Source organism: Bombus terrestris, chromosome 7, assembly GCF_910591885.1.
Source record: "Bombus terrestris chromosome 7, iyBomTerr1.2, whole genome shotgun sequence".
Taxonomy (NCBI): domain Eukaryota; kingdom Metazoa; phylum Arthropoda; class Insecta; order Hymenoptera; family Apidae; genus Bombus; species Bombus terrestris.
The window spans coordinates 15556322-15582634 of NC_063275.1; the positions used below are offsets into that span (position 1 = coordinate 15556322).

The following is a 26313-nucleotide window of genomic DNA, read 5'->3' on the forward strand; positions in this document are numbered from 1 at the left end:
TAATATTTTCATATATGTTAATGCGAAATGATAATATTTAAAGATATATTACAAACCACACAAATTTTAATAAATCATGCAGTATTCGTACCACTAAAAGTTTCCGAAACGATTGAGAATAAAGTTTTACTTTAGCAGTTACATGTTTGAATTCTTATTCCTAACATGTATCCGGAAGTCACGTGTAGAAACACTTCCTCGGTGTGTATATATATATGGATATATATGTATATGTATGTATTTGTTGTTTCCATTTTATCGCACTCACATTTAAAATGACATTTGCAATTGTAATTCTATCTATGCCGTACTTGCATTCGTATTAAAATCATTTCACTTATCCAATTTGAACATATTTTATTTAAGATAAAATAATTTATATTTTTCTTTCTGTTCCATAATTTACACGTGTATATGTAATATAAACGTTTTGTACATAAGTAGACGCATTAAGTACCATCAAATTACATTGATTCGTTAAGAATAATTTATCCTACAAAAGTCGCGTATAATACAAAATTCATTTATAGTACAAATTATTAAATCTATGAAAACTTCATGAAAACTTCATTTGTTTCTGTTTAAAATTTATTATAAAATATTGTTATTTTCGTATATGTTAACTAACATTTTATATTATATTTATATAACGTTATTTAATATCATCATAATAAAAATAAAATTTTCTCTAGCGATGTAAATATTTTTCAATTTGTTACATATTAATATGTAAATATGAAGCTACAAAAACTCTTAGAATTTTATTGATATTTTCTGTTGTTTTTAAATCAATGTTATTCCGATTATCACTTTGTTTATGCCAAACCTTTGGGAAAGGATATGGTATTAGATGAAGAATAGGAGTATCTGAAATACATATGTTATAGAAATTATCTGCAACATATAATATGTATATATGTACATGTAAAAATTATTTACCTCGACGTAAGAAGGGAATATGATCATCCTCTATATAAGCTTCCACAGAGTATGGTTGAAAGTATGTTTGTGTAGGTTGTCCATAAGAATAAGATTCAAACTTCTTTAAAGAAGCTAATTTATTTTCAGTCCTCATTAATAAAGAATACCATTTCTCTGTGTTACTAAAGTAATTGTAAAATGTTGGATCTGGTGCTCCTATTAAATCTAACAAAACCAGTAAATCCTACAAAAAAATAAGCAATGAGTATTTATATAAAGATGTATGTATTTACTAATACTCACAATTTTATCTAATTCAGAAACATTTTCTCCTTGGGTATAATTAATATGATTGTTGTGCCAAACATCAGCTAAATGCCTTGCACCATAAATAGAATCTTTTGGACCCCATTCCTTAAAAGCCTCTTCACCATCAAAAAATATAAGCATTAAACTAATATCACTCTGCAAGCACAAAAAAATCTTAAAAAGTCAAATAAAAATTATGTGTACTTACATCCAATGTATACTTACATTTTTTATAGACTTTAAATAATCATTCATAACTTTAGCTAAGTTAATCATTTGAGCACATGGTACTGCACTGTCTGTAGCACCTTCAAAGTTCCTTTCTCTAGTATACTTTGAGTCATAATGGCAAGCTAATGCCAAATACCTCTTTGCATTAGGATTTAATTTTGCAACTATATTTTCAAACAGTAAAGGTCCAAAAGTTGGGGTCTGATCTTCAAAGCTGTCAGATTGAACAGTCCAATTAAGATCATTCATTGATTTCTTGATGTACTATAAGAAAGAAGATACATCCTGTTATCAATAAGAGTAATTTCCTATTAAAAATTGCATATATACTACTATAATAATTGCAATTAATTATAATAATAATAATTGCATATATACTATTTATGTATATATGTACTTCTTATTCATGCTTTTTCATTCTCTTGCGCCATTCATTCAATTATTTCCCAATATTATAATTAGTAACTTTGTTTTTACAAACCTGTGTTACTAATACTATTTCAACTTACATCTTTTACTCTTGTATGCTCAGGTGTTCCAACGATTCTCACAACGCATATGTTATCTAAAACTTCGTTCATATGATCGACATTTGACAGATCTGACAATGTGATTATTTGATTTCTTGATAGGCTACTTGGCGTGTGATAGTACTGGAATCATTTCATGACTGTAACTGATGTATGTTAACGATAGTCAATGACGTGTGTTACGAAAGATGATTTTTGCCAATGAATACGCAGAAGATAAAAGTGAAAGCATCTGATAAAAATGAACGAGTGTTAAAAATATTCAAGTTCTGTGTATTATATACCTTTTCATTCCGAAAACTTGTTTGTGTTATAATATTTGAGTCAGTGATTAAAACACCCACGGAAATTAAAAAAAAGAACAGGCCAAAGTAGATCATCGTCGTACACTATAGCAAACTTCCACTGAACTGAATGCCGCAAAGCAGCCATTGTGGCAATTAAATTCGCGTCGCCATTTTGAAACAAAGTTCACGTCACACGTGACTAATGGATGTCTCGATTGCTATTGGTTAACTGTGTCAAGTAGAATGTGTATGTATACATATCGGCTAAATCTCTCCGTATTTTTCGAATTTTTATAAATACACGTAAATGTTGAACTGAATGTTATCTATTGAGCATTTTTTTGTACTTTGTGTATTGCAGTAAATTAGACTTGTGATGAAATTTATTTACTGTTTTAGTTTTACATTTTGAACTTTAAAATATGCATGCCTTGAAGATACAATGTGTTTTCAAACCGGTTTGATTCTGTGGATAACGTCTCGTTTTTTAATAAAAAAAGGAACAGAAAAATTAAGCTGGAATTTCATGGGTAAGTAAAAAAAATTATTCATACCTGTTTATAACGTATCAAATATATTAAATAACTTTTAATGATACGTTGCACCTTTTATAATACATAAAGGGTTAGGATTTTTAATAATATTTGTTTCTGAGTACAATAAAATATCCGATTTTGAATGTACATAAACAAACAGTTATGTATACTTACATAATTCAATTTCTTTCCACATTCGTCTAACTTTTATAGTATAATTGTAACAATTGAAAGAAGTAATAATTGGTATAAATCTGATTTAATTTATTTACTCAAAAAAATATGCATGTATAAAATAATTGAAATATTTTTTACTTCTTAATACCTTACGTAACGATACCGCAACAAGAAATCTTATATGTCGTTATAAAAAAGAGGGAATCTACACATTAAAAAGTCTAGTGAGTTGATGAGGCAAATCATTATTATGAAATGTGATATCTATAAATGATACGATGCACCCATTTTACGCTTTTTGCCATTTATATCGATTTGACTAACGGATATTTCTCTCGCACCATGTTGTCGAATTTTTTTTTTCGCTGACGAAATTTCTACTCGTTCGAACATAAATAAACAACAATTTTGCACAATATTTGTTTGACGTATTCGCCCCTCCACTCGGTTTGCTAACTCTAAAGCCGAGTTTACACTGTTTCACTTTAAAGGAACAGTGTAGTTTCGGCTTCACTTAGCTATATATCGTCGAATATCCTTCGTATAATTAATAAATTGTTTGCCTGAACTGGAACAAAGGTAACGAAGCGTTCGACGATACTGTCGGTGATGATAATGTTCCATACTGTCGGTTTACAGTAAGAATGAAAGGTAATTGAAAGTAAGGCACTATAAGAATTGACGGTTAACCTCATCAGTCGTACGGTACTTTTAGAAATTCGACGTCACGATATTGCGAGATAAATGTTGAACGATATGCCGTTCCTCATTCACCTGAGAAAGATCATGTAGCCAATCAAACGTGTAATCAATGACCAACACTTATGTTACGTATCTCTCTTCCACGTTCATATCTCTTCTCATTATTGTTACTATTACCATTACTATTATTATTGTCCTAGCACGATCAACACGTACGAAGAGTAATGCAGTAAAGAATATTAGATTTGAGAAAGAAAAAAGAAGTATTATTGCATATAGGGTCATCCCAGTTCTAAGTAAGTACGCGGATTGTTTTTGAGCAACTGTCTCTCTCGCGAGTCAAACTGATTCCCGTGCGAGCGATCATGTTCCAAACGGACACCTGCCGAAAGAGAAAACGGAGATCGGAGATCGTGGGACCCGCAGGTGTGCACCAGAACGTCCGTAACGTATCGTTTAAAACAAATGATAAATTATACCTAGGGCGGGACCCAAGGTCGTCCTTCTTTGTTTTTTATTTTTCTCCTCGTGCAGGCTCGGTTTGGGATTTACGATCGACCTCTCGGCGTCTTCGTTTTTTGTCTCGTCCGTTTCGTTTTTCTTTTTTTTTTTTTTTTATCATTCCCTTTGGGAATCATCGCTTGCCAGGTTACATTTTGTTCACTACGAGCACGTTTCACGCTCCGCGCTCTAGACTCTTTCTTTCCCCTGTTGATAGAGATGACACGGAATTTCTTCAGTAGTTGTACGGTCCGTACTGCGATCCATGATAGTAAGGTCCTGGATATGCTGCCGGTGCTGGGTAGCCTGCATAAGCGTACTGTTGCTTCTGAGGATATACTAAAACCATGAAAAAAATAAAATATTAGTTTCGTTTCTCGTGCAGGAGGTGGTTCTTAGCTGCGGATAATCATTCTTCCGTCAAGGATATATCGTCATTGAAAGTCGCAAATCTAGAATTTAAAGAGATAAATATACAAGGTGTCTCATTCAGTTTTTAGCTATCGATAGATGAAAGTGGTAAGATCGCTTCAAGATCCTTCAATTTTAATTGATCCTTCTAATGCATATGAAGTTATAGACGCGAATAAAACGTAGTCTTTACTGATTGCATGCAAAAGACACTGTTATCAAAAGCTTTGAATCGCTTAACAGAGAAAGATAGCAACATGCTAAGAACCACGCTTCAATGTTTCAATCGGTATTATATTGGCAGTTTTCGTTTATTATGAGAGGGTAAAACGGGGCTGGACGATGCCATTTCCGATCGATTTAAGAACTCGATTACTTAACAGACGAATTTGCACTTTAAATTCGCTCGATAATTACAATCCCGTTCTGCTAATAACTTCTTCTGATACGAATATTATTATCGATTATTCGACTTGACAAGAAGATGAGCTAAAATAGATACGGCTCCTATTTCGTGGATGTTCGAGATGATCGATCGAGAAATGACGTTGATTCTGTTTCGTGAGACGAAGTATACTTTTGATTATTCGTTTTCGCGATAGTGGACGTGAATTAAATTACATTCCAAGGTGACTGTGCACGTCGATGAATACGCAAACGCGGAAATCTTCGCACAGCAGCAGACGTCAGAGGATCAAGCGTAAAATTAGGCAAGTGTGTCGCTTTCCAAGGGGCTACTTAAAACACACTTGTGGATAGCTCGTAGCTTTACGTAGCTTTTCTTCCGGTGTTTAGGATTTTTATCAAGAAAATTACAAGGTTAACACAAATATCCTGGTCGTAACCGAACTAGGATCAACAACCGGTTCAACGAAATGTCTGTTTAATATGCAGTTTATGAATAGCTTTTAAGCGATGACTCTCAGTGATATTGCTTTTTATAGTGAAAAGAAAACTTGAAACGGTTCGAAGAATGAAACACAAAGTATCGCTTAAATCGGTGATCGATGGAGATCATTTCATCTAGAAAGTTTTCTTCAGGATCAGAGCATGACAAAATTGCTTTAATCCGCGGTGGAAACAGACCGTGAGCCGAACGAGTAAGAGTTTCACAAAGACGAATATCGAGTATTTTTGTTCTTTCAATGCATGAATACTTAATGATTGATGGTATCTACGGATGGATAAACGGAGTTATATTTTAATCAACAACTTTACCTTATGTCGATCAGTATTTTATGTACAACATATCATTTTCGTACAGGGGTCAATTTATCTGATTAAAATGTTAAATAAGCGGGCAACGATTTGTCTCATTCTCTGTCAGTACTTTGATTTTCTGAGTATGATTAGTTAGGGATCCATTTGTTAAATCTATAATCACTTGACATTTATACATTATGTTTGTACTTGCAATCATTTGCACGTTCTTATTTCTCCGTGATACGTTCCAAGGTGGGATTTATGGTCATTTTATTGTAATCATCTTAGAGTTGAAAATATATTGTTGTATTTGTTGATATAGAAGCAATTGATAATTAAACATTTAGATATATTTGAAAGTTTGATGCAGTCTTGTTTTTCTAACAAGATTTTCACGTTTCATTCCAATTAACTTTGTTCCACTCTCTGATGATTTTGATACCACGTAGTATGTTATTTATAGTTTTATCGACAAAATTGAAGAAGTGTCGGTCATACCAACCGTAAATGTCTCTGCTAATTTATATGCCAAACTAAATATAAGTATTCCGTCTACGATATATCGATTCTTTGCTATTCAAGTACATGTTAAGAAATAACTCTTCTTCGTATAACACATCAAATTTTAGTATCTGTTCGTACACGTAATAGATAATTAATTTAACGCGGCAGTCTCTTGTTTTGTTCTGTTGCGTTCGAGCGCTATAATTCCCTTACATCATGGTCTGGCGATTTCTACTTTACGTAAAATCTTGATTTATTGCTTCTACATCAACTATTTTTTCCGTTAAACTTCTAGTATCATCTGAATCGATTCGAGTTAGTAGAACGACTGTCGTTACTTTCAAACCAAGCAACGTCATTTTCGGGGTCAACCCAGTAATCATGAATCAAAGTTAGTGGTACACGATGCACGCGCAGACTCCTTTCTTATAACTATAAATATTTCAAGACATCTGTCACCACATTCGATTACAACAAAAAAAGAAAAAAGAAAGAAAGAACGTGATACGAAAAGAAAACTGCAAGTCAACGTGATTGCCATAGTCACGTCACATATTCCCACTCCCACTTTGTAGTCCATTTACATTTTTTCCAATCTAAAACTCGCATCATGTTCAAGCTAAAAAGCTATTCCATTAATTAATTCCTCGGCTTCCTCTAGTAAACGTTTCAAAGAAAAAATAATTTTCCAACCGAATCACCACATGTGCGAAGTAGCCGGGAAGCACGCGAGGGTTCCTCGACCTTAACAGGAGTCCGCGCGAGCTCGTCGTATTCGTGGCAAAAGCAAAAGGTGTTAAATATGTACCAGGCATGAGGTACTGCATGTTCATCGCCTCCTCGCGCATTCTCTCGCCCCTCAAGCAAATCGCCGCGGCGCTAAACAAGATCGCGCTGACCAACGACCAACCGACGCCGACCCAAGCGACCACGTACGACCAGTCGTACGAGATTAGTGAGTTGTCCTTCAGGACCTAGAACCGCATTCCAGAAAAAAAAGATGGGGGAAGTTAGTACGGTCGTTTCAGTGTTTTCGTGTCACCTGGCATGATGTATTGAACGTTCTGTGCCTGCTCGCGGGCATGCTCCCGCCGGAGGCAGGATGCCGCTATGAGGAATAGCGTCATCGTGCCTAAACACGTAGCCACCCCCAGCCAGGCAAGGTAAAACGACCAGCCGTACCACTGCACTGCGTTGTCCCTTAAAACCTGCGGGCAAATTGTTTTGTAAACAGTCGTGTTCCTTCTTCGAAAACCCTTCTCCTTTTTCTGGTGCCACTCTTTCTGATCCTTGGTGCCTTCCGGCCGTTTGGGTCGATGCTTCGAATAGTAAAGTATGGCTGTAAGGAATTTTTTATTTGGAACCAGCAAGGTGAACCAATATCTAACTGTTCCTCAATCTTTTTATCGAATCCTTCTATCGATCTTTTTATCAGCTAGTTGGTTTGGATTTGCGTTTGCAATTTGGTAAAGCTGAATATGAATTGGTTCAGCTTACTTGTATGATATAATTGCTGGAAATAGAATAATATGTAAATCGTAGAGATTGTTTTTAACCGCGAAATTGCATCAGGATTGTTTAAATCTCGTCGAAGCGAAGATAGAAATATTTTCGTTTGGTAAATATTGAAAGCAACAAGGTACTTTCTATATTACACAAGTCCATTGCGGTAGCGAGTGTTTATCGTATCTTGATGCACACATTAATGGACACGAGACCGACTACGGAAATCCACGAGCAATTACGTAATTAATTTTCATAGACGATAGTTTGAAAAATGATAGTTGATGCCGAGTGAAAATGTCAATAAATGTTAACAAACTTTGAACATGTGTACACGCGCGGTAGCTGTCGTGTTAACCGGTGTTGGACTATACGAAAGTATATATTCATGGATAGGAAAAACGTTACTTACGTTACTCCATTGTTGATAGTACTCTTCTCCGACGATTTTCTCTTTCTCATAATATTCCACTCCGTGCCACAGCCCCATGGCGCTAGCACTTAATAGGCCTGTGTCGTCAAACAGATACCATTTAATACACATAATACTATTCTTTAAATATAATGCTGGCGATCGTCTTTCTTAAGACTTTTGATTTAGTTTAATGATAATTTAACGATTGTAAAATATTTTGACATTTTAATAATTGAAAAATATCTACACGTAGGTCTGCCATTAATCATAGAGTGAACGGTTAGAATATGCATTGAATTTACGAAGCCACTAACATGCTAGCAACATCAAGATTGCGGTGGCTGTGATATTTCCTGGTGACCTCTTCCAGCAGCCTACCACTCCCGTCCAGAATGCCGTAAAGATTGCGACGAATCCCACTATAAACAGAGCTATCACAGATCTGCCCATGTCTGAAAACCAATAAAGTACAGCGATGAAAATGTAAATTTAAGGTAACATCATTGAAGCCGTATCGATATTTTATTTAATTCGTTCTACGTACGAAGTCGAGTCATTGCATCGTCCGAGAAGCCCCTTGTTAGGTTTTCTTCGTCAGGGATGAAGTAATTGATGTTCATACAGTGTGTCTCCACAGGACTTAAGTAGGTTTGAACTGCAACAATTAGCCACGACAGAGAAACCATGTTAATCCGACGTTTAATTGACACGTGCAGAATGAATTTACGAAATCCGCGGGAAATTGCGAAAAATCGATGCAGCCTGTTTAAGGAAGTTTCACGGTTGTTGCCGATAAATCGACGGCCATGGAAATCTGCCTCGGAGACGTTCTAATTACGCACGTGTCTAATGGCTAGTTGCAAAATGAACAGGATCCGAATTCTTCTACTCCTAATATGAATACCAGTTAGCAAACTATTACCTTTCAAACTGAAATTTATTTCTAGTTGAAACGTCATGAAACAAGATTATATTATATTCACGTGCTGATAATCGGTTATATAGAAGGTAATAGCGAATAAAAGTTGCTGTTGCAAGAAACAAAGTGATTTTTAATTACTTGGAGCAATTATGTAACTCGATAGGTGACTCGAATGCTTGTTCGAATCAATTCGAATCGATCGTAGGAATTCTTGAGCTAGAAGGTGTCGAGTTTTTTTGTTACAGCCCTGGCATATCGTGTACACGCGTATCGAAAAGCACGTGACCCAGAATGCAATGCGCTATCACCGGCTGTAAAGAATGTATGTACATGGCATGTGTATACACACATGCTCAAGTTGGTTGGCTCGAGTATACCTCTATCTTGTCTTTCATGGGCAACGGTACTCTTTGGTCATTCCAAATCTACGAAATACTACTTTCGAAAGGCATTTCACGTAGTGAAAAGAAAGAGTCGCGCTCGTATCGTGATGCTTTCACGGTTTCCTGTCTTTTCTAGGAACGTCAAAGAAAAGTGTAATGACATTAATTGCGAATCACCGATCTTTTCGATCCTTTACATGCTCCTCCTTCTTTCTTGTATAGGAGGTGTGTAGAGATTTATGAAATTTTCTATTCTTTCGAATTTAATTACGTTGAAAAATTATTCACAGATTTTGTAGACTTCCTTTCTCAAAAAGCTTTCCTAAAAAAAAAAAAAAAGAGAGAGAAAATTAGAAGATAGAAATAATGTGTACGAGTAATTCGAGGGCTCAATTAAGAGGCGTGAGGGATGCATCGCGCAAACGCGCATACCGTTTGAAATATTTGAAATTCAGCCGGTGACGACCGTTTCCTCGACCTTCTTCGAATCTAGTTTCGCCTAAACGAGGCGCCATGCCAAGATCGTTGACTCTTGGTTAACTGTATATGCATTAATATAGCAGCTCGTCATTCAGAAATATTCGGTCGTCGTAGCATCCATTCTGCCCCCCTTCTTTTGTCCGTTCTTACTACAATTTGTCACCTCGAGCAAGACAGAAAATATTTAAATAAAAGAAAAATCTTGGCCGAAACCGGACGATGACCGGCTTCTTTAAACTTTTCACGCGTGTATCGACGATGGTCGCCACGTATGCACCTGACCCCCATTTTGTAGCACGATTCCTGTCCGTGGAAATATCGATAAATGTCTTTTTACGGCATGAAACACTGTCAATTTAATTCTGCACTTAATTCATTATAACTACAACACGTATTTTTGACACATTGTTATTATAATTCCAATGAATGCTTCTTCCAATGAATGCTTTTTTCTTGTTCGCCGAGGTCTACGCACTTACAGTGATCACGTACGCTAAGTGAATCAAATACAAGACCGGAAATGGAACGCCGGAAACAAACGGAACGTCTGAACCGATAAGGAACGTGCGGTCGAAGAACGGTATAAGACAGTACACGTGATGTATCGATCGTTTGAATTGTTTTCCGCTCAAACGACGAGAACAACATCCATCGTTGTTCTCATTCCTCGAGAATTTCTCAGTACTTTCTATTCACTGGCGTTTCGTTTCTCGGCGCGTTCGCAGTTATAATAAAACTCGATATCGACTCGAACAACGAACAAAAATAGCAGTTTGTATAGTAGCTCTACCGAAAGTCCTTTGATTCTCCACGGCCGTGGCGTTCTTCCTCCGAAGGATACAGGTTCTTCATGAAACTCGAGACTTCCGGACAAACTGGAATTACTCCGTTACACTGCGGCAAAGTTTAGAAAATGCCTGCGTTTCTCATCGTGAGAAAATGCGAACCTTTCTCGAATAATGAGCTCATAGAATATTCAGGCTTCAACCGGAGGAATGAGTGGACGTACTAGGTGTTGATAGGCGACGCGAATTAACAGTAGCTAGTTACAATGCTGTATTATAACGCTACCTCACGTTCCTTTATTATAGCAATCTGATTTATATATTGTTCTCGATACCTTTTTTGGTTATCTCAACAACAAGGCCTAGAATGCTGTCTTTTTCTCTTTCTTTGACATTTCTGAATTAAGATGTTTAATTTCCTATCGTCATTTATAGAGCCAGCAACTTAGCAAGGTGTGCGTGTAATATGGGAGAATATAAAATTCTGGCATTCGCTTATCGGCACTCATGCGAATCAGACGGCGTTCCACCTAGTCCCATTACCGTTTTAATATTTTTGCTTTCCGTTATTTTGTTCCTTTTATCTTTATTACTCTATTAAGAAAAACATTGGAGGTTCTTCAGAAGGATAAAAATAAAGAAACGAATTAAGTAGAAAGTACGGGATATGAAATTTCGAACGTACGTCACTCGTATAATTTAAGATCTCCGAGTTTGATTATGATAGATATGAGTGCACAACTATGAATAGCAAAGTGTAAGCCGGTGGCAAGTGCCAGGTGCGGCAGGTTAATTCAATCATAAGATGTTACGTGGCTCGCATAATCCTGTTTGTCATTGTCTCAACGCTCTTAAATCATCATGAATTTTTGTGTATGTTTCCTTTATCGAAGCTACATAGGATCTTGAGTAGCAATCGATCCATGCTGCTACTGTTAATCGCGAAGGCTGCTGTAATCGTCACGAAATTCCTCTCATTGAAAAAGTTGCAGAGAAAGACTTCGCCCTTTCGCGTTTGTTGTTTGCATATGAACAACGATAATCCTAATTGCATGCGCTGTGAAGACTGGGAAATGCGGCTCTTTGTTACGAAGCTGCTGCTCTTGGCTCCCTTTCACGGGCCTGGCTTCTTTTATTATGCAAACGAACTTTCCATTTGTCGAACTCGTGCGATTGGCCATTGTACGAGAATTTTACGCCGAATGGAAAGAAAATTGTTCATTGTGAATTTGAAATTTTAGAAAATTTATTTTCCAAGTGTTGTTTCCTAACTAGGTGAATGAAACGTGGTTTATAAATGTCCACCTGTATATCGTTACCCTTTTGTGTTACAATCGAAGGTGAGACATATTTACTATCGATACTTAATACCTTATTGAATGCAGGTAGATTCGATTTTAACACGCATCATTACCATAGAAAGTTGAAAGGAAGAAAAGGTAGTGCAGTAATTCACGGATATTATGTATCGCGTGAAATTAAGCAGATATCTTTCACGACAGATTTTGATCATTTGCATTTGCATTTGCTATTTACCAGGCGACTGTGAAACTGTTCTCCATGTGAAATTTTCATTTCACACTGAGCTGAACAATTTCACACCAGTTCGAACTAACTAACGCTTTACTTTATTTTGTATTTGTAAATACACGTTTTCTAAACACGATATAGTAAATACGAAACTATTAACATCTTAATCACGAAAATTTTAGTAAAATCATTTGCTAATGAGACTGCAGATTGATATTTCTAAATAGTTCATTTCAACGAACGAATCAATACGTAAAAGAATTGAGTGAAAATAACTGCTGGGTATGAAATTATGGTCGCAACAGTCCAGTTATGGATCTAATTCTAACGATCACGAAAACGCGTTGATTTCGCTGTAGAAAGACATTCAGAAGTACGTAAAGAAGAAGTTCACACAAAGCAAACGATCTCGTTGTGAATGAAATAATCTAAAATTTTCATGGTCTAACGATCGTTGGGTCCGAACCAGATCCTAATATCATGTTTTACCTCAGTTAGGTACTCGTAAAAAAAATTAAATTACCCATGATTACTTTGCAACATAAAAATTCCTGTCATTCGCAAAAACTTAATGCGGTTACCCTACTTTCCATTCATTGCTATGTAAGAAGCGAAAGAACAAAGCTTCGCATATTTTTACAGAATTTGACTAATCAACTTCTTATTGTGTATCTGACTGAGAACTATGTACAGTATATAGTATTTCCGTGAAACGCGTTCTCCACGTGATAGAAACAGACAGGATAGAAACCAGCCGAGTCAATATTGACCAAGCGACCTCGTAGAAGCTCGAAAGGGACGTCTTTGGACCATCACGTACACATCAGCAATTTCACCAGAGCCATTTCCTTTCTCCTCGAACTGCGTGCAACCGAATCGGCAGATTATAAACTCTTAACCTATTACGTGGGATCGAATAACCTGCGACATTACGGTATCGTAACATAGAAAGTCTCCGAAAGGCCGACATCTTTTATAGGGACCAGAACTCGCGAGAGTGAAAAGTCACTTTCGAGCTTTAGTCGCGTTAGATTTTCCCAAAATTCGCGAATATTTCCATAGTCGCGGAATTTGTTGTTACAATTACAATGTATTCAAGAGACACGAGACCTTGCTAAACAATAACCAATTTCTGAAAGCGAAATTCCAATGAAAGACAAATTGTACCGCGACTTTCATCAACGTGAAACGGTTGTAGGTGCAGTGGCAATGAAATACGCGTATAGTATGTTTCACAAATATTTCACATTAGTTTTGATGATTCTTTAATAAATTGATCTTGAGTCGCGATAGATGCAGACGTTGCAATAGATACGAGGCTTTCACTTGAAACTATGTACGTGCCAAGTTACAAGCGGCCAAACTATCGCTTAGATAACGCGTTTGCACACAATTTGATAGCGATATATTCGGGAAAGTGCGATTACAATTATGCTTACCAGTCGGTGGCCTTTCTTTGGGATAGCATATCCTGAAGAGACCCTGCGTCCTCGTGTAGTAATAGTACTTTGTATTCATTTTCACCACCAAGTGGCTCTGCTCGGCATGCTTGGCTGCATATTGCTGCAACAAAACAATTTGTCCGAATGATTCACGCTATCCAACGATTCCTTCCCTTTGTATTCACACACGCGTCATTCTATTAGTTAATCACACCGAACAAACGAATCGTAAATGAGCGTAATCGACGAAAATGATCGGGCAGCCGGTGAAAACGATAGCGAGGGAACAAGGAAACATTGTTGCAACGGAAAGTGAACGGTCGTTGGTTTCCGAATGCAGATTAGACGTGGCTGTAGTCGCTTTATGGAAATGTTATGATCGCTAGAAAGTAAGAAAGCAAGAATCGCGATTCTCCGTGAATTCGAAGAGGCCAAACGTTTTTCGATACAATTGGAAAAAGTCCGGTCGAATAAATTATCAGAAATTATTCATGAAACGTCCTCAGTCGATTCTCGTGAAACCACCGTTTCGCAACTTGGAAGGAATTTATCGCTGGCAAACGACCTATTCATCGACTGGTGGCTAAGTAAACCGATGATCGGAAGTGGGACATTATCTAATTAGAAAATTACCTAGAATTACTAAAAACGTAGTCGATTCAAAAAGCGAGACCTTTCATTTTAAGAAATTTTAGTTACGATCGCGTTGGTACGCGTTTCAGAAACGGAAACTTAAGCTTTAGAAAATTGTCTGATCCAGGTACTCATAGCCCGAGAGTCACGCAGACTATCGCGTGGAATGAATTTTCGTCGGAAGTTACGTGTACCAGGTGAGGCTGAACCGGGTCCCGTGGAGGAAATTGCGGAAGGAAAGGAAATCATAGGCGTGTTACAAATTTTCAGTTCCAACGACAGGCACAGGTATCTATTCGTTCACTTCCTGAAGAAACGAAGCCGTGCGTTATCCTAGAAGGAGGCTTAGAGAGCGCGTTTACTCAACCATGTCGGCTCGAGTTCCGGACTTTCTTGCGATCGAGGATGCGCGCCATGCATACCGCCCTCGAAATTAAATGTAATTTTAGATCTTATGACAGCTCGGCGCAGAACCGTTCTTCTGCATCGTCGACCAAGTATGAGAATCCTTTTACAGCTATTCCTCAACATGGAAACGAGTTTCTAGTTTTCCTTTCTTACCACCGTTTCCATTTGCCTTCGTATATTCGCGTACATATTGTTCAAATTGTGTGAGAAAAAGAACGGTACTTTTATTCCTGGTTGCTTAATGGTTCAGTGGTTGTAATTAGGTAGAGTACAAGTAAATTTAGCTTCCAGTTTCTTTTAAATCTAATTAAGAGAACGTGTTTGGGGAAGAGTCGAGGAGAGAGTGAAATACGTGACGGTGAGTTTAGGAAAATGAGCATCGCAGGCAAATTGTATATTTCTTCTACGATATTAAGTATATTTTTTGTGCCAAAGTTATCATTATACAATGAACTTTGATTATTCGTTTTATCCATCGATCCTTAAGCAACGTGCTAATTATTAGCGATTGTTATTTGGAAGATTACTGGATGTAGCGGAACCAGGACAACGACGCTATTTAAATCTACCGTGAATAACTAGTACCCACATCGCTACGAGTGTGCTACATTTTTTAAAGACCTGTTTAAAGATCCACCAGTACGAGCGCCCCGGTAATTTCTACACTTGTATGTGCAAAAAAATAACGATAATATCGCGTTCACGTAACATACAATTAAAGAATCATATAATATATATTATCATTGTAGAATCAAACACTATGACCGAATCCTTCGAAACTTTGACACACGAGAAATTACAATCGAACATTGCTACGTCCTCAACCATAAAAAGGATTTAAATCACTCTTGTTTTACACGAATTCCTTGCAAAGAGATCGATAGGGGCCACGTCACGGTAATTTCCAGGACATCTCTATCGGGCTCATTTTAGAAAGTACGCTGGCAATTTTCTGATACAGCATCACGTAGAAAGTGTAATAAGGCATGCGGAGTCGCGCGGGAAATCTTTCGAGCGGTGTGAATCGCACGAAACCAGAAAACACTTGTTTTCATAAAGCGTTTAAGATCCGTGTACTTATTCCGCGATATAATGATGGCTCGCTACGCGTGATTCTCATGCGTGTCTCGAGTAAATTTCCTGGCAAACTACCATCAACGTGTTTTCACCATTTCACGGACATCAAGACCTTTTTTCCTCAAGGTTTCATCAGGTATACTAATATACCTATTAAGAAAATCGTAGAACGTTGATTATCCAAATAATATACATATATCTTCTCAAACTTTTGATGGGTCGATCGTTAATTTCTTAATTTCACCATCGCTTTTATTTCTCTGTCATTTAATTTGTATCGAAACCCATCGAAATGCAACCTTAAGCTAAGAATATCACATATTACAAGTAGATTCGTTCATTTTGTTAGCCTATAATTATCATGTGAAGGAATATTGGTGTGGTTTAACTCTATCAGACTATTCTTCGGACATGTGCAAACGCAGGAAGGAACAACATTCCTGCTTTTTCCCCCTATTGGCTTATTTCAAAGCGTATGTACTTCCTCGTGAGCGTAATTCAGAAACGGGTTTCCTCTGAAAATGACGCTTCCCGCTCGTGTTCCGACGTGCTTACGCGAGATCATGACTATCGAGATTATCGACTACTGTAATCGTTTCCACAGAAGCTGCGAGGGAGCCTGTGTTTCTAGAGGAAACTTGAGAAATTTCGCATCCCACGTTCATGCTTGAACATAAGGCGCGGTAATCGGATTCCGAATACTCGCAAGTTGCAAAATCTTCTTAACCTTGAGGAACATCCACGCCTCATGCAACATTTTTCTATAAGAGTGCACGATCGGCGCGATAAGCATTGTTGACGATATATTGCTTTAATTTCGCAACTTTTTCATTCTTCTTACATTCAGTTGTCTTCGTGAACCGATTCTCATAAATCTGATTATGAATGATCGATTGGAAATGCATGATATATTGTAATGATATGGAAATAGTGCTTGTAAAAATAGCAAAATCGCACAGCCTGTTTCCCGACGATGAATCACGCGACTTCCTTTCTTTTTCTGCCCACTTTTATGCTCGCTACTAAATAGATTGCATTAGATCCTCACGTAAACTTGGTACTACTGCATTTACTTTCTCGTGTCTATCGCATACTGCAGATACAAGATTATCAAACTCGGTTTACTGTTTTACAAATCATCCTATTACTACGATATTAGAGAAACACTGGAAGAAAAAGAAAGTCAATCATGGATAGGGTCGATAGTTTTTGAAGATAAACGGTTCTTCATAGACGCTACAATAGATTTTAGTGTAATATAGCATCCGCTTTCTCAAGAATCCAAGAATCGTCAGCGTCGAAAACGACTTTGAACGCCAGGCAACGATTCGAGTTTCCGCGATAATTAGTCAACAGGTGAACACGCACGAGTTCCAACCGATAGTCGGTGGTAAGAGAGGAAGGACGAAGGTATCGCAAGCGCCTGCAAGGTACACGTGAATCAACGGCACGTATAACGGACTCACGGTCCTTAATCGTTTGTCACGTGCGTGAAAAAGAAAAGAAAGAGTCGTAGAGGCCCATCGAGGCTTGTCCAGGTCGTTCCAATCTGCTTTCACATCGTTGTTTCGCCACCGCCACGCCGCGCTGTTCGCCTCAAGCGCGGGAACATCGTCGAGCCTCGGCGATTTCTTTGACATAGAAAGGAAAACGCAGACCCGACGCGCGCCGCTCAATGGGGATCGTTAGACATTAGAGTTAGACGAGAATCTTCGGCTCGCCACGAGCCAATTGTCGCCATGGCAAACCGTCCAAGACTCGGTTTGAACGCGATTCAACTATCCCGCGGCAATTAAACTGTCTTTTTTGCGGAGAAACTTAATATCGCGATGAAAGTGCGTTAATTAGTCGAGATTTTACTTTTCTTTCATTTTGGGAGGTTTAACGAGTCGAGGATGCCTCGCGACAATAGAGATCGTTCAAGTGGAGAGAGGATCCGCAAGCATGATTGATCATGGGGATTTGACGTTGCGTTGTCTCGGGTAATTAGCTTTTGTGCGTAGGAAACGAAGCAAAGACCGGGGTCTAGGGTACTGCGTGAATCTCTTGGCCAATCTTCTACGTTGCGTCAACTCTCTGTATTCACTCGTATCGAAAGTATACTTCTTTATAAAAATTCCCTGGTGAAAACCTGACGGAACAAATAGGTGAAAACCTAGGAATACAAGATTTCATAAATAAACGAAAAATTGAGATATCGTTGAGTAATAAAAATTGAACAACGCTTATTCGGTTCGATGCAGCGGTTTTCAATTGTATAACACGTCGACAAACGGAAATGCAACGTGTTAAGTTCAACCGTAGAGTCGTGAGCTAACTTATGCACCGGTATCACAGTTAAAGGGACAAGTATGCGCCATATTCACCAACGTTACAGCAACCTTGCGAATGATAAAGTGCGAAGTATGCCCGTGTGGGCGACAACGCGTAACCTCTGTACGCGTGGGATGATAATAGTTGGCGGGGATTTTCTGAAAAAAACTACCCTAGATACGATCTTGACATAAATCGGAAAACGTCCTGTTTCTAGCGACAGGAGAAAATGTACCAGGTTCCCTTTGTTCCGTCTAGATTGATAAAAAACGCGAATGATATATGGTAATTGTACGATTATATCGAGTGCATTATTAGCTTGTTACATGGTTCATTTATGCGATGTCTTGTTAACCAACCCTATTACCATGCAGGAACTTTCACGGCGGTACGGTCGACATTTTATTTTTTGTCTCAAAGACGCCTTTCCAGAATCAACAAAGTTGCTAGAAAAAATATTCTAGATTTTATCACCTTTTAACCGGAAGAGGAAATATTACAATAAAAAAGCGTTTGTTTCTACACGTTATGGAAAAACGTTCTCCTCGTCAAAGTATAAATTATTCGTTGTTATTGCAAGCAAATCTATCTCAGTAAAAAATCACGTTTGCTTCTCCTTTTTCAGCAACCAGTAGCGCAAGATATACATGTCCAAAGCAAAAAGGGGATATTGCGAGTTCAATGTCCTTGCGGGTTCGACGCATTAATTAAATGCCCCTTATCGCGGCCTGGATTAGAAAAAAAGAACATCGCGGCTCTGCTCACTGTGAAAACTCGTTCTTCAATAACATTTCGATTTTGCAAATGGAGCAACTTTCATTTCGATTTTTCAACACTGTTACGCGGTGAACCAGCCATCGAGTTTCCACCGATATACGAATAAATTCTCTTCGCTTTGATATCATTAATTTTCTAATGTCGAACGACATCTTCGTCTCTTTATTCGAGCTACGTTACATTTTATCCACTTATAGACATCCCAAGAATTTGATACGTTTCGATCCAGATTATCGAAACTTTATAGTCGTAAAAACTAAATTTACTAAAGACTAAAATTAAGTGCCTTCGAAGAAACGAATAGGAAACGTGATTTTACAGGGAACGCTAGCTTGCGATGGATTTTTCGTTTATATTTCTCGGTTACTTCAAGTTTGCGTAATTCGTTTCCCTCGTGCTTCGAGCAATTCATCCAACCGACTATTCGAGACATAAAACGAAGGGTTCCGTTATTTCAGGGAATATAATTCCGTGCACCCAGCAGGGGAACGCGAGGGATGTAATTTCTCAGCTGTTTCTAGCATTCCACTCGTGTAATCACCTGTTATGCGCATTGAAGAATCACGCGGCCGGAAATGTGTGTAATTTCCTAATTTTCCTAGAAAATTTTAATTTCTTCTTATAATCTCTTGCAGCTTCTAATCTCATGCAGCTCGCTCTCAGTATCGCTCCGATTACTTTTTCTAACAGTAATTAAACGATTAAATCGTTAATATTCCACGAGACGTTCCTGACGAATTTACATCGAGGGATTATGGCGAAGAGGGAAATATGGCGAGGAAGGAAGAAGAAGGTCGAAGAATCGACTTTGCATTGTAATATAATGCGTCGTATACGTTCGAAGGCAAGGACGTGTTGTTCTTACTACCTGTTCCTTTGTAACTCGTGCCCTGAATCGATGTTCCGATTATGTCACGATTTCTTCAATGGAACCGCAATTATACCTTGCGACCGCAGTTCTACCGGTTGTTCATCGACGTAATAAACACATGCGTTCGTACGAATTATGCGAGTCGCAATCATACTTGCGCAACGCCGGGGGATCCTCCTGTCATTAGCCTATTTCTCGATTCGGCGAGTACGATCATTATTACCCCCGAGGGCGATAGACATTGACAGTCGACTTTGTCGTTGAATTTGCGAAAGCCTAGCTACACCAACCGTGTAATTTGCTTGCAAAAATATTTCTTAACGTTATTATGATCTCTACTATTCGACATCGCCTTCTAATGCCACTGGTACGTACGTTGCTTGATTGTTGGATTCGCTTTCAGACATTAAAAAAGCGATGAATACGTGAATCATGGAAATATCGATCGTCGTCGTTAAGAATGAAGTAGGGATTTCCCGGCGCAAGCATTCGCCATAAAATGTGAATTCAGCGAACGATTATGAAACTCTTGTTGCTGCTCGCGATTTTCGATTACCCAATGAAGCTCGACGGTAACGTAACGTTGCCCGGGTTCTCACGTTATGCCGTTCGTAGACCGGAATCGCGGCGTACCACCTTCGAACAATGATGCATTGACTTTGCGAACATTGGCCCACGCACCAGATTATTTCCTGACGAGAAATAGGTGATGAATGGACGCAGAGATCGTTCGAGAGACTACCGGCTAATAGACTGTGTCTTATCCCCTACAACCGGCAGAGACAGGCAGTTTGCGCAACAACGAAAGTACGTGGCAGAGAGGTAAAGGTTTATTGTTGAAAACGACATTCCGATCGTTCCCGCAATAGCTCTGGTATCCTTGCAATGCTCAGTTGATTATTATTGAATGGCCGCTGTTAATTTCAAAATGCAGACGTACAGGTGCGGTTTGCGGTCTTTGAATTGTCCATCTGATCGTTTGATTTTTGATATTCGATTTAAGAAAAGTGACTCTGATTAACATCGATCAGAATATCTTCAATAACAAATTCCAACAGCGATCTTCATCGCGCAATTAAAACGCCGCGCTGATGACGTAAGAATCGAACAACATGTTTTTTCCCGAGGTCTTATAGTTTCGTAACAGCGAAATTTGTGTTACAACGAGTTGTAGATATATCAACACGCATCGTGGCAATTCCAGTTTCATGTATCGATTAATGATACTTAAACTGTTCAGTAATGAGGAACAAAAGCGACGATGAACTAATTGCGAATCGATGTTCTCTGATAAACGGTTCGGCAACTTCTTGAAAAAAAAAAGGAAGAAAAAGAAAAAAAACAAGGAAGAAAAGAAATTGAGTTCTATAAACCGGTGCAAGGACTAGCATCTTGATCAATCAAGTTGGAGTTACCCTAGCGGTCCAGTCACGCTACGATCACGACTTGGTCGCAGAAGCTTCAAACATTATTCGACGCTCTGGAGCGTGACAAGCACATGAATGTTGACGAGCACTGGACCATCGAAAAGCAAGGTTTATTCTCAGGATTCAAGGTTTTTAAACGTAGACGTGCGAATTCTGTACGATTCCTTTGTTTCGTCCGATTACAATGCGTGACTTCGTTCGTGCTTCCCGGCAATTCTGATATCTTAGAATCTTGAATATTTCCTTCAAATTGACCTTATTTTATTTATAAGAAAACCTGCTTCTGTATTATTTTATCAATTTTTTTCTCGCACTGCTCTTCATTATACGAGTCGTTTAATGCAGAAGTGGCGTAAATCAATTTTTTGCCTTTAACAACACATCTCGAAAGCGTAACCTTCATCCCGTTTCGTAGAAAAGTGGTGTGAGTATATCTTCGTTATTTTCTCGGTAGATAGATCTCGGAATAAGCGAGAATCGTCAACTCGATCTCTCGCAGAATTTTTACTTTATCCCACATTATCCAATAATCAACATTTTTATTTACACCGCTTTTTGCGTTAAACGGCTCATAAAATTCGAACAATAGCTCGGCATAAAAGTTTCGACATTGATTTGTTTAGTTCGTGCCGTTTGGAAGGTGTGATTAAATTTTATTATAGCACGTGGAACAAATGTGAATCAACCGATACAAAGTCACGTTCGTAGTCGGCTTTGTCTGTCTGATCCCAGAAACGAAAACAGTTTGCGAGTAAGCTCTGCTTTGTGTGCAACACGTGCATTGCCAGCTGGTTTCCTGTTAAAACAAGTAGAAACCAATACGAAGAGGAAACAAGATATTACCAGATATTAGCCTTCGAACTCGGTTACTTCATGTTTGCGATAATTGCTCATGCTCATTACGAGCCAGTCTTCATTAAGGAAATCCCGTAAAACTTATTTTTAGCAAATGATACTGTACATCATCTAAAAACATATCTGGGACAAATTGGCAATTCGAGTGGCAATTCAACAGCTTAGAGAATATAATCTTATCCATCGATATTTACTTTCCTACGGTCAGCGCAACATCAATTAATCTTCTTATTCCACGATGCCAAAAGCAGAACAGAGGTCTCTACGTCTTTCTCGTGTTAATGCTAGAAGATGACTATCTGAAGCCACGCTAAATTGATCTCGACCAAAGATCTGCCGACTGAAAGAGGCGAAAAGCATGGAACATCGCGAAAGGGAAACGAGCACAAAGGTCAACGGGATTCCTCGGCCAAATAAGTTCTCGAGAAAAGAGGCTCTCCATAGCGCATGGCAGCGTAATTTGCCGATGTTGGAAATTAATGGCAGTCGACGTTGCACGATCGGAAGGCCGTAATCATTTGCACCGTTCAGGGGGAGATGGTACAAATAGCATAACTATATATACTGATCTGCCTGGTAGACGGTGACGGGGGAACAAACCAACATTTTTATTCTAATGCGTGCTCATCGACTGCGATAGCCAAGGTAAACGCGCTTAAAACGCTGGCAAAAATAACAGAGCTTGGTACGTCATGCCTCCTCTCTATCGACCACGATCGACCGCTCCGCGAGGAAACTGCAATGATACCCCGACGATCGTTCGCCTAGAACCGACTTGCGATTAAATTACGGAACGAATTTAGTACCAGAATTAGCAGAATGATCAAGGCGATTGACTACAACGGGTCACTTAGCGAAAGTTACGAAAGATCTAGTTAAAATGAATTATTAAACATCCTGCCATTTGTGACGCTTCGCCAGTGTTTTCTTGAAATATTTTTCGTCTTTCCTGTCAATGAATTACACTTTACTTCCTTGTTGTCTTGTTAATAGTTCTAACATTAACATACATTTTCGAAAAATATGGATAACATTCAATGCATTGCATATCTTTTTGGAGATCTAACATTGCTTCCCTGCGAATAGGTATATCTTGATCATTGACAAATGTCGCGAGGAAATGGCAAATAAAATCGTAGATTAGATGAAATTATGAATCGCAACGCCGTGAGTACGAAGTCTGAATTAAGAACAGCGGGATTGCGAATGAATGGACTATTTGAGAAATCCCTCGTGTCATAATGATAAATCGCGACAAGTTTTTCTTCTTGGACAACGTCCAAGAATGAGTATGCGTTTCCTCTGTCTCTCTGTGCTAAATTACGAGGATATTTGTGTCGATTGATGTCTTTTGACCGTGAGTCTCTTCTTCACGGCTCGATAAACTGATTCTTATAAAGCAACGATTCGCGACTGGCTCGATTTCTTTTTTCTTTTGATGGATCAGTCTCTGTTCAGGATTGAAGTCTATAATTAATGCAAACCGATGAAAGGAAGTTGGCACAAAGACAACTCTCTGTGTTCCAACGAGTCGATCTTACTCCAATTCCAACAAGTAAATAAAGGATAGATATATAGACAAAGTTTAAGAAAGTTCTAATCCTATCGAAGACATTGACCTTCCATCGATCGTATTCGTTAACGTTTTTCCCTTTTAATATGCTGTCGCTCTGAACATTTTTATGGTGGCAGTGCCAGTGGAGTTCAAACTCAAACAAGACTCGGTCTCGTGGCATTTCTCAGTAAAATTTATCATTAATAACACGTCATCTACCGAATAAGTCTCTTTGGTCGCTGAATCAGCAAGAAAGCTTCTCAAGAAAATTTACAAAGTCGACTGATCTTTTTTTTCTTTGAACGCTAGCTACCAAATAAAGTGTCGAAAGAAAGCTGCGCGTGAACGAAATCGCGGCGTACGTTTAAGAGAAAAATGCCCGTGTCTCGGCACGATCCGCGGCCGATTCCCATAAAGGAGAGTGCATACGATTGCGCCGCTCCGCTGCGTGCTTTCTGATACGGCTAAACGCAAAACTTGTCGAGCCAACGACGACAAGCGCTGAAAATGGGCGCGGTCCGGAATGTCGATCGTTCGAAACACGCTGCGAACTAGAAACACGAGTGGCCGAAATCGAATTGCTCGAGCGATCGCAATCGATCCAACCGTGACATGAAAACCTCATAATTTTTCCATTCTAAACAAGACTGTTCCAACACTATAGGAACAATTCTGGTTTAATAACTGGTTTCTGCTAGAAGGTTACTCTAAAGAGCGTTTCTGTTTACGACGAACGCGGTTGATACATTTTAGATTTTATAAAGTTTATCGTAGAGTTTGTCATTTACAGAGATTTATCATAGTCAGTTTGGGTATACGGTGACTACAAAAACTACTTACACACCATTCTACTTAGTATAGCATTTACGTACTAACTAATTAGATTCGAGTATATTAAATTTCGTACCATATGGTAGTACATTCATTTCGCAACGAAAATTCTATACCATGACAATGAAATATAGAACATGATAATAAACGTTTCATTACAGAATAGAAGTGCATGCACGGATACTTTCTGCCACTACCGTAGTAAGTATATACAACACGCGATGCGAAACGATGTTCCTTTGACGTATCTTCTATTAACACTTAATACCGTCGGTTGGAATTCCGTGACACTGAAATCGCTATATGTCGCGGAAGATTGAAAGTTAAGCAATCGTAGAATCATTTGCTTGGATGTTAACATGTAACGTGACAAATGAAGAGAACGATTCTTGAAATCTTTTAGTTACTTCACGCGTAGATGATTGAAGCTAAAGAAAGAGGAAACAGAATTCCTCGTATTATTCATCATCGAACCGTTCGTTAACCGACTGTTGAACTGGAAATACATATAAAAAGTAACACTTTCCAGGATCTTGAGGGGATCGTGACTTTAATGGAGTTCACGTTGAAGCGAGTTGCATGGAAGAACGGTATCGTTCGCTATAAATGTAATACGGCTTCCCGTGGAATATTTCACGAAAGCTTCGTGAGAATTTCTTCCACTCGACAACCACTCAACGCCCTCCAGGATGAACTTGACCTTCCACCCGAACATTCACCTGTGACAAGGACGACGGAAACCGAGGAGATTCCACTTCCGGTCTTGCTTCACGAACAACGAAATCGTTTCTTCGTATTTTCGTGATCATAGTATCGCCATCGTGAACAAGTTTGTCAAATATTTTGGAATAGGAATTAAACGTTTATAAAATTTCATCGAGTCAGAAGCGGTAATCTGTGTTTTTTCTTTTTCTGAGGAACCGGAGGAATTACAAAATATGCGAACAACGGAACACTAACCATGCAATGAACGAACTTTCAAACACGTTTACCGTAATTCTTCTATGTAACGTATTATAAATTAGATCGCGTTTCAAGAACCATGTTTCTTTATTACTGAGAATCAGCAGTGCATTTCTAACATCCCTTCCGATGCTAAAAATTCGAGAGTATAAGGTGTCATCGATGATTCTCCAGGAGAACGTTCTACGTTGGAATTCATGAAAATTCGCCACGAGCAATGTTGACTGCATCCGGGATGATACAATGAACGATACAAGGGAACCAGTACTTCTGCTATGAAAATATTGTGAAGCATTCCCAGAATGTAACGCTGTTCTCACGTTCGCCGTTCGAGAATCGTATCCTACATACGGGACCGCAAAAATCATCTGCGAAAGAGCGAGATATCGAGACAGTCACGTCGGAATGGATCAAGCAACGAACATTTTCGCACAAATTACTGTTAGTAAAAAGAAAAAGAGGGAACGAAGATGTATCAACTATAAATGATGTCCGATTACGATATTCGGTTATAGGGAAGAAACAGGGTTATCCATAGAACATGTAAGATAGAAATGAGCACAACGTGGCATCCTAAATTTTTTGTTCATAAAGGAATTCGCGACTGCGTCATAGAAAAAGTACTTGGAAAGAACGAATTCGAACCTGGATTTGGGCACGTTTGACCTCGGTGTAGAGCCAGTTATCCGTAGAAAAGGCGATCGCCAGAAGACCAGTGGCAATGATACCGGTTATGGTCGCGAGGGACAGCGTCACCGCGGAACAGGGCATCTTGGTATCCTCTTCTTCTTCTTCTTTTTCTTCTCTATTTTCCGTCGATTTTCCTACTAG

The 26313-nt window shown here is 38.5% G+C and overlaps 2 protein-coding genes, 1 long non-coding RNA gene and 1 other non-coding gene across 10 annotated transcripts; 1 reads left to right on the plus strand and 3 right to left on the minus strand.

Moving 5' to 3' along the window:
* Nucleotides 1-355: 355 nt before the first annotated feature.
* LOC100643286 (glutaminyl-peptide cyclotransferase) lies at nt 356-2456 on the minus strand. 3 transcript variants are annotated; one of them, XM_012310409.3, is made up of 6 exons: nt 2276-2456; nt 1971-2114; nt 1456-1725; nt 1225-1386; nt 940-1165; nt 356-867 (listed from the first exon to the last, which is right to left on the minus strand). In XM_012310409.3, exons 1-6 carry the CDS (start codon nt 2369-2371, stop codon nt 716-718), a joined length of 1050 nt encoding a protein of 349 aa, XP_012165799.2. In that variant the 5' UTR covers nt 2372-2456; the 3' UTR covers nt 356-715. The 3 variants fall into 3 exon arrangements, with proteins under 3 accessions (XP_012165799.2, XP_012165800.1, XP_012165801.1); XM_012310410.3 differs by having other exon boundaries at nt 1971-2137; nt 2276-2416; XM_012310411.3 differs by having other exon boundaries at nt 1971-2131; nt 2276-2412.
* A 135-nt stretch (nt 2457-2591) lies between these two features.
* LOC100643892 lies at nt 2592-25395 on the plus strand. 3 transcript variants are annotated; one of them, XR_007224561.1, is made up of 4 exons: nt 2592-2808; nt 14533-14693; nt 24681-24720; nt 25049-25395. It is a non-coding gene; the product is annotated as an uncharacterized LOC100643892 (transcript). The 3 variants fall into 3 exon arrangements; XR_007224560.1 differs by lacking the exon at nt 24681-24720; XR_007224559.1 differs by lacking the exon at nt 14533-14693.
* Nucleotides 2834-26262, minus strand: LOC100643407. Of its 3 annotated transcripts, none has more exons than XM_003396668.4 (7): nt 26128-26262; nt 13770-13893; nt 8775-8885; nt 8545-8682; nt 8228-8325; nt 7121-7286; nt 2834-4533 (listed from the first exon to the last, which is right to left on the minus strand). In XM_003396668.4, the coding sequence occupies exons 1-7, from the start codon at nt 26251-26253 to the stop codon at nt 4430-4432; spliced, it is 867 nt and encodes a 288-aa protein (XP_003396716.1). In that variant the 5' UTR covers nt 26254-26262; the 3' UTR covers nt 2834-4429. The 3 variants fall into 3 exon arrangements, with proteins under 3 accessions (XP_003396716.1, XP_012165796.1, XP_048263068.1); XM_012310406.3 differs by lacking the exon at nt 7121-7286 and adding an exon at nt 7355-7520; XM_048407111.1 differs by lacking the exon at nt 7121-7286.
* Nucleotides 9401-10113, minus strand: LOC125385382. The gene is made up of 2 exons (XR_007224562.1): nt 9968-10113; nt 9401-9857 (listed from the first exon to the last, which is right to left on the minus strand). It is a non-coding gene; the product is annotated as an uncharacterized LOC125385382 (long non-coding RNA).
* Nucleotides 26263-26313: the final 51 nt, after the last annotated feature.

Excerpts from the sequence above, each read along its gene's own strand:
- LOC100643286 (XM_012310409.3), bottom strand. The coding sequence starts at position 2,371 with ATGATCTACTTTGGCCTGTTCTTTTTTTTAATTTCCGTGGGTGTTTTA. Across the intron at positions 1,387-1,455 it reads ATTTAAAGTCTATAAAAAAT|AGTGATATTAGTTTAATGCT; the intron begins GTAAGTATACAT and ends TTGTGCTTGCAG. Across the intron at positions 1,166-1,224 it reads TTTCTGAATTAGATAAAATT|GATTTACTGGTTTTGTTAGA; the intron begins GTGAGTATTAGT and ends ATTTTTTTGTAG.
- LOC100643407 (XM_003396668.4), bottom strand. The coding sequence starts at position 26,253 with ATGCCCTGTTCCGCGGTGACGCTGTCCCTCGCGACCATAACCGGTATC. Across the intron at positions 13,894-26,127 it reads TCAAACGTGCCCAAATCCAG|CAATATGCAGCCAAGCATGC; the intron begins GTTCGAATTCGT and ends GTTTTGTTGCAG. Across the intron at positions 8,683-8,774 it reads CGATGCAATGACTCGACTTC|ACATGGGCAGATCTGTGATA; the intron begins GTACGTAGAACG and ends ATTGGTTTTCAG.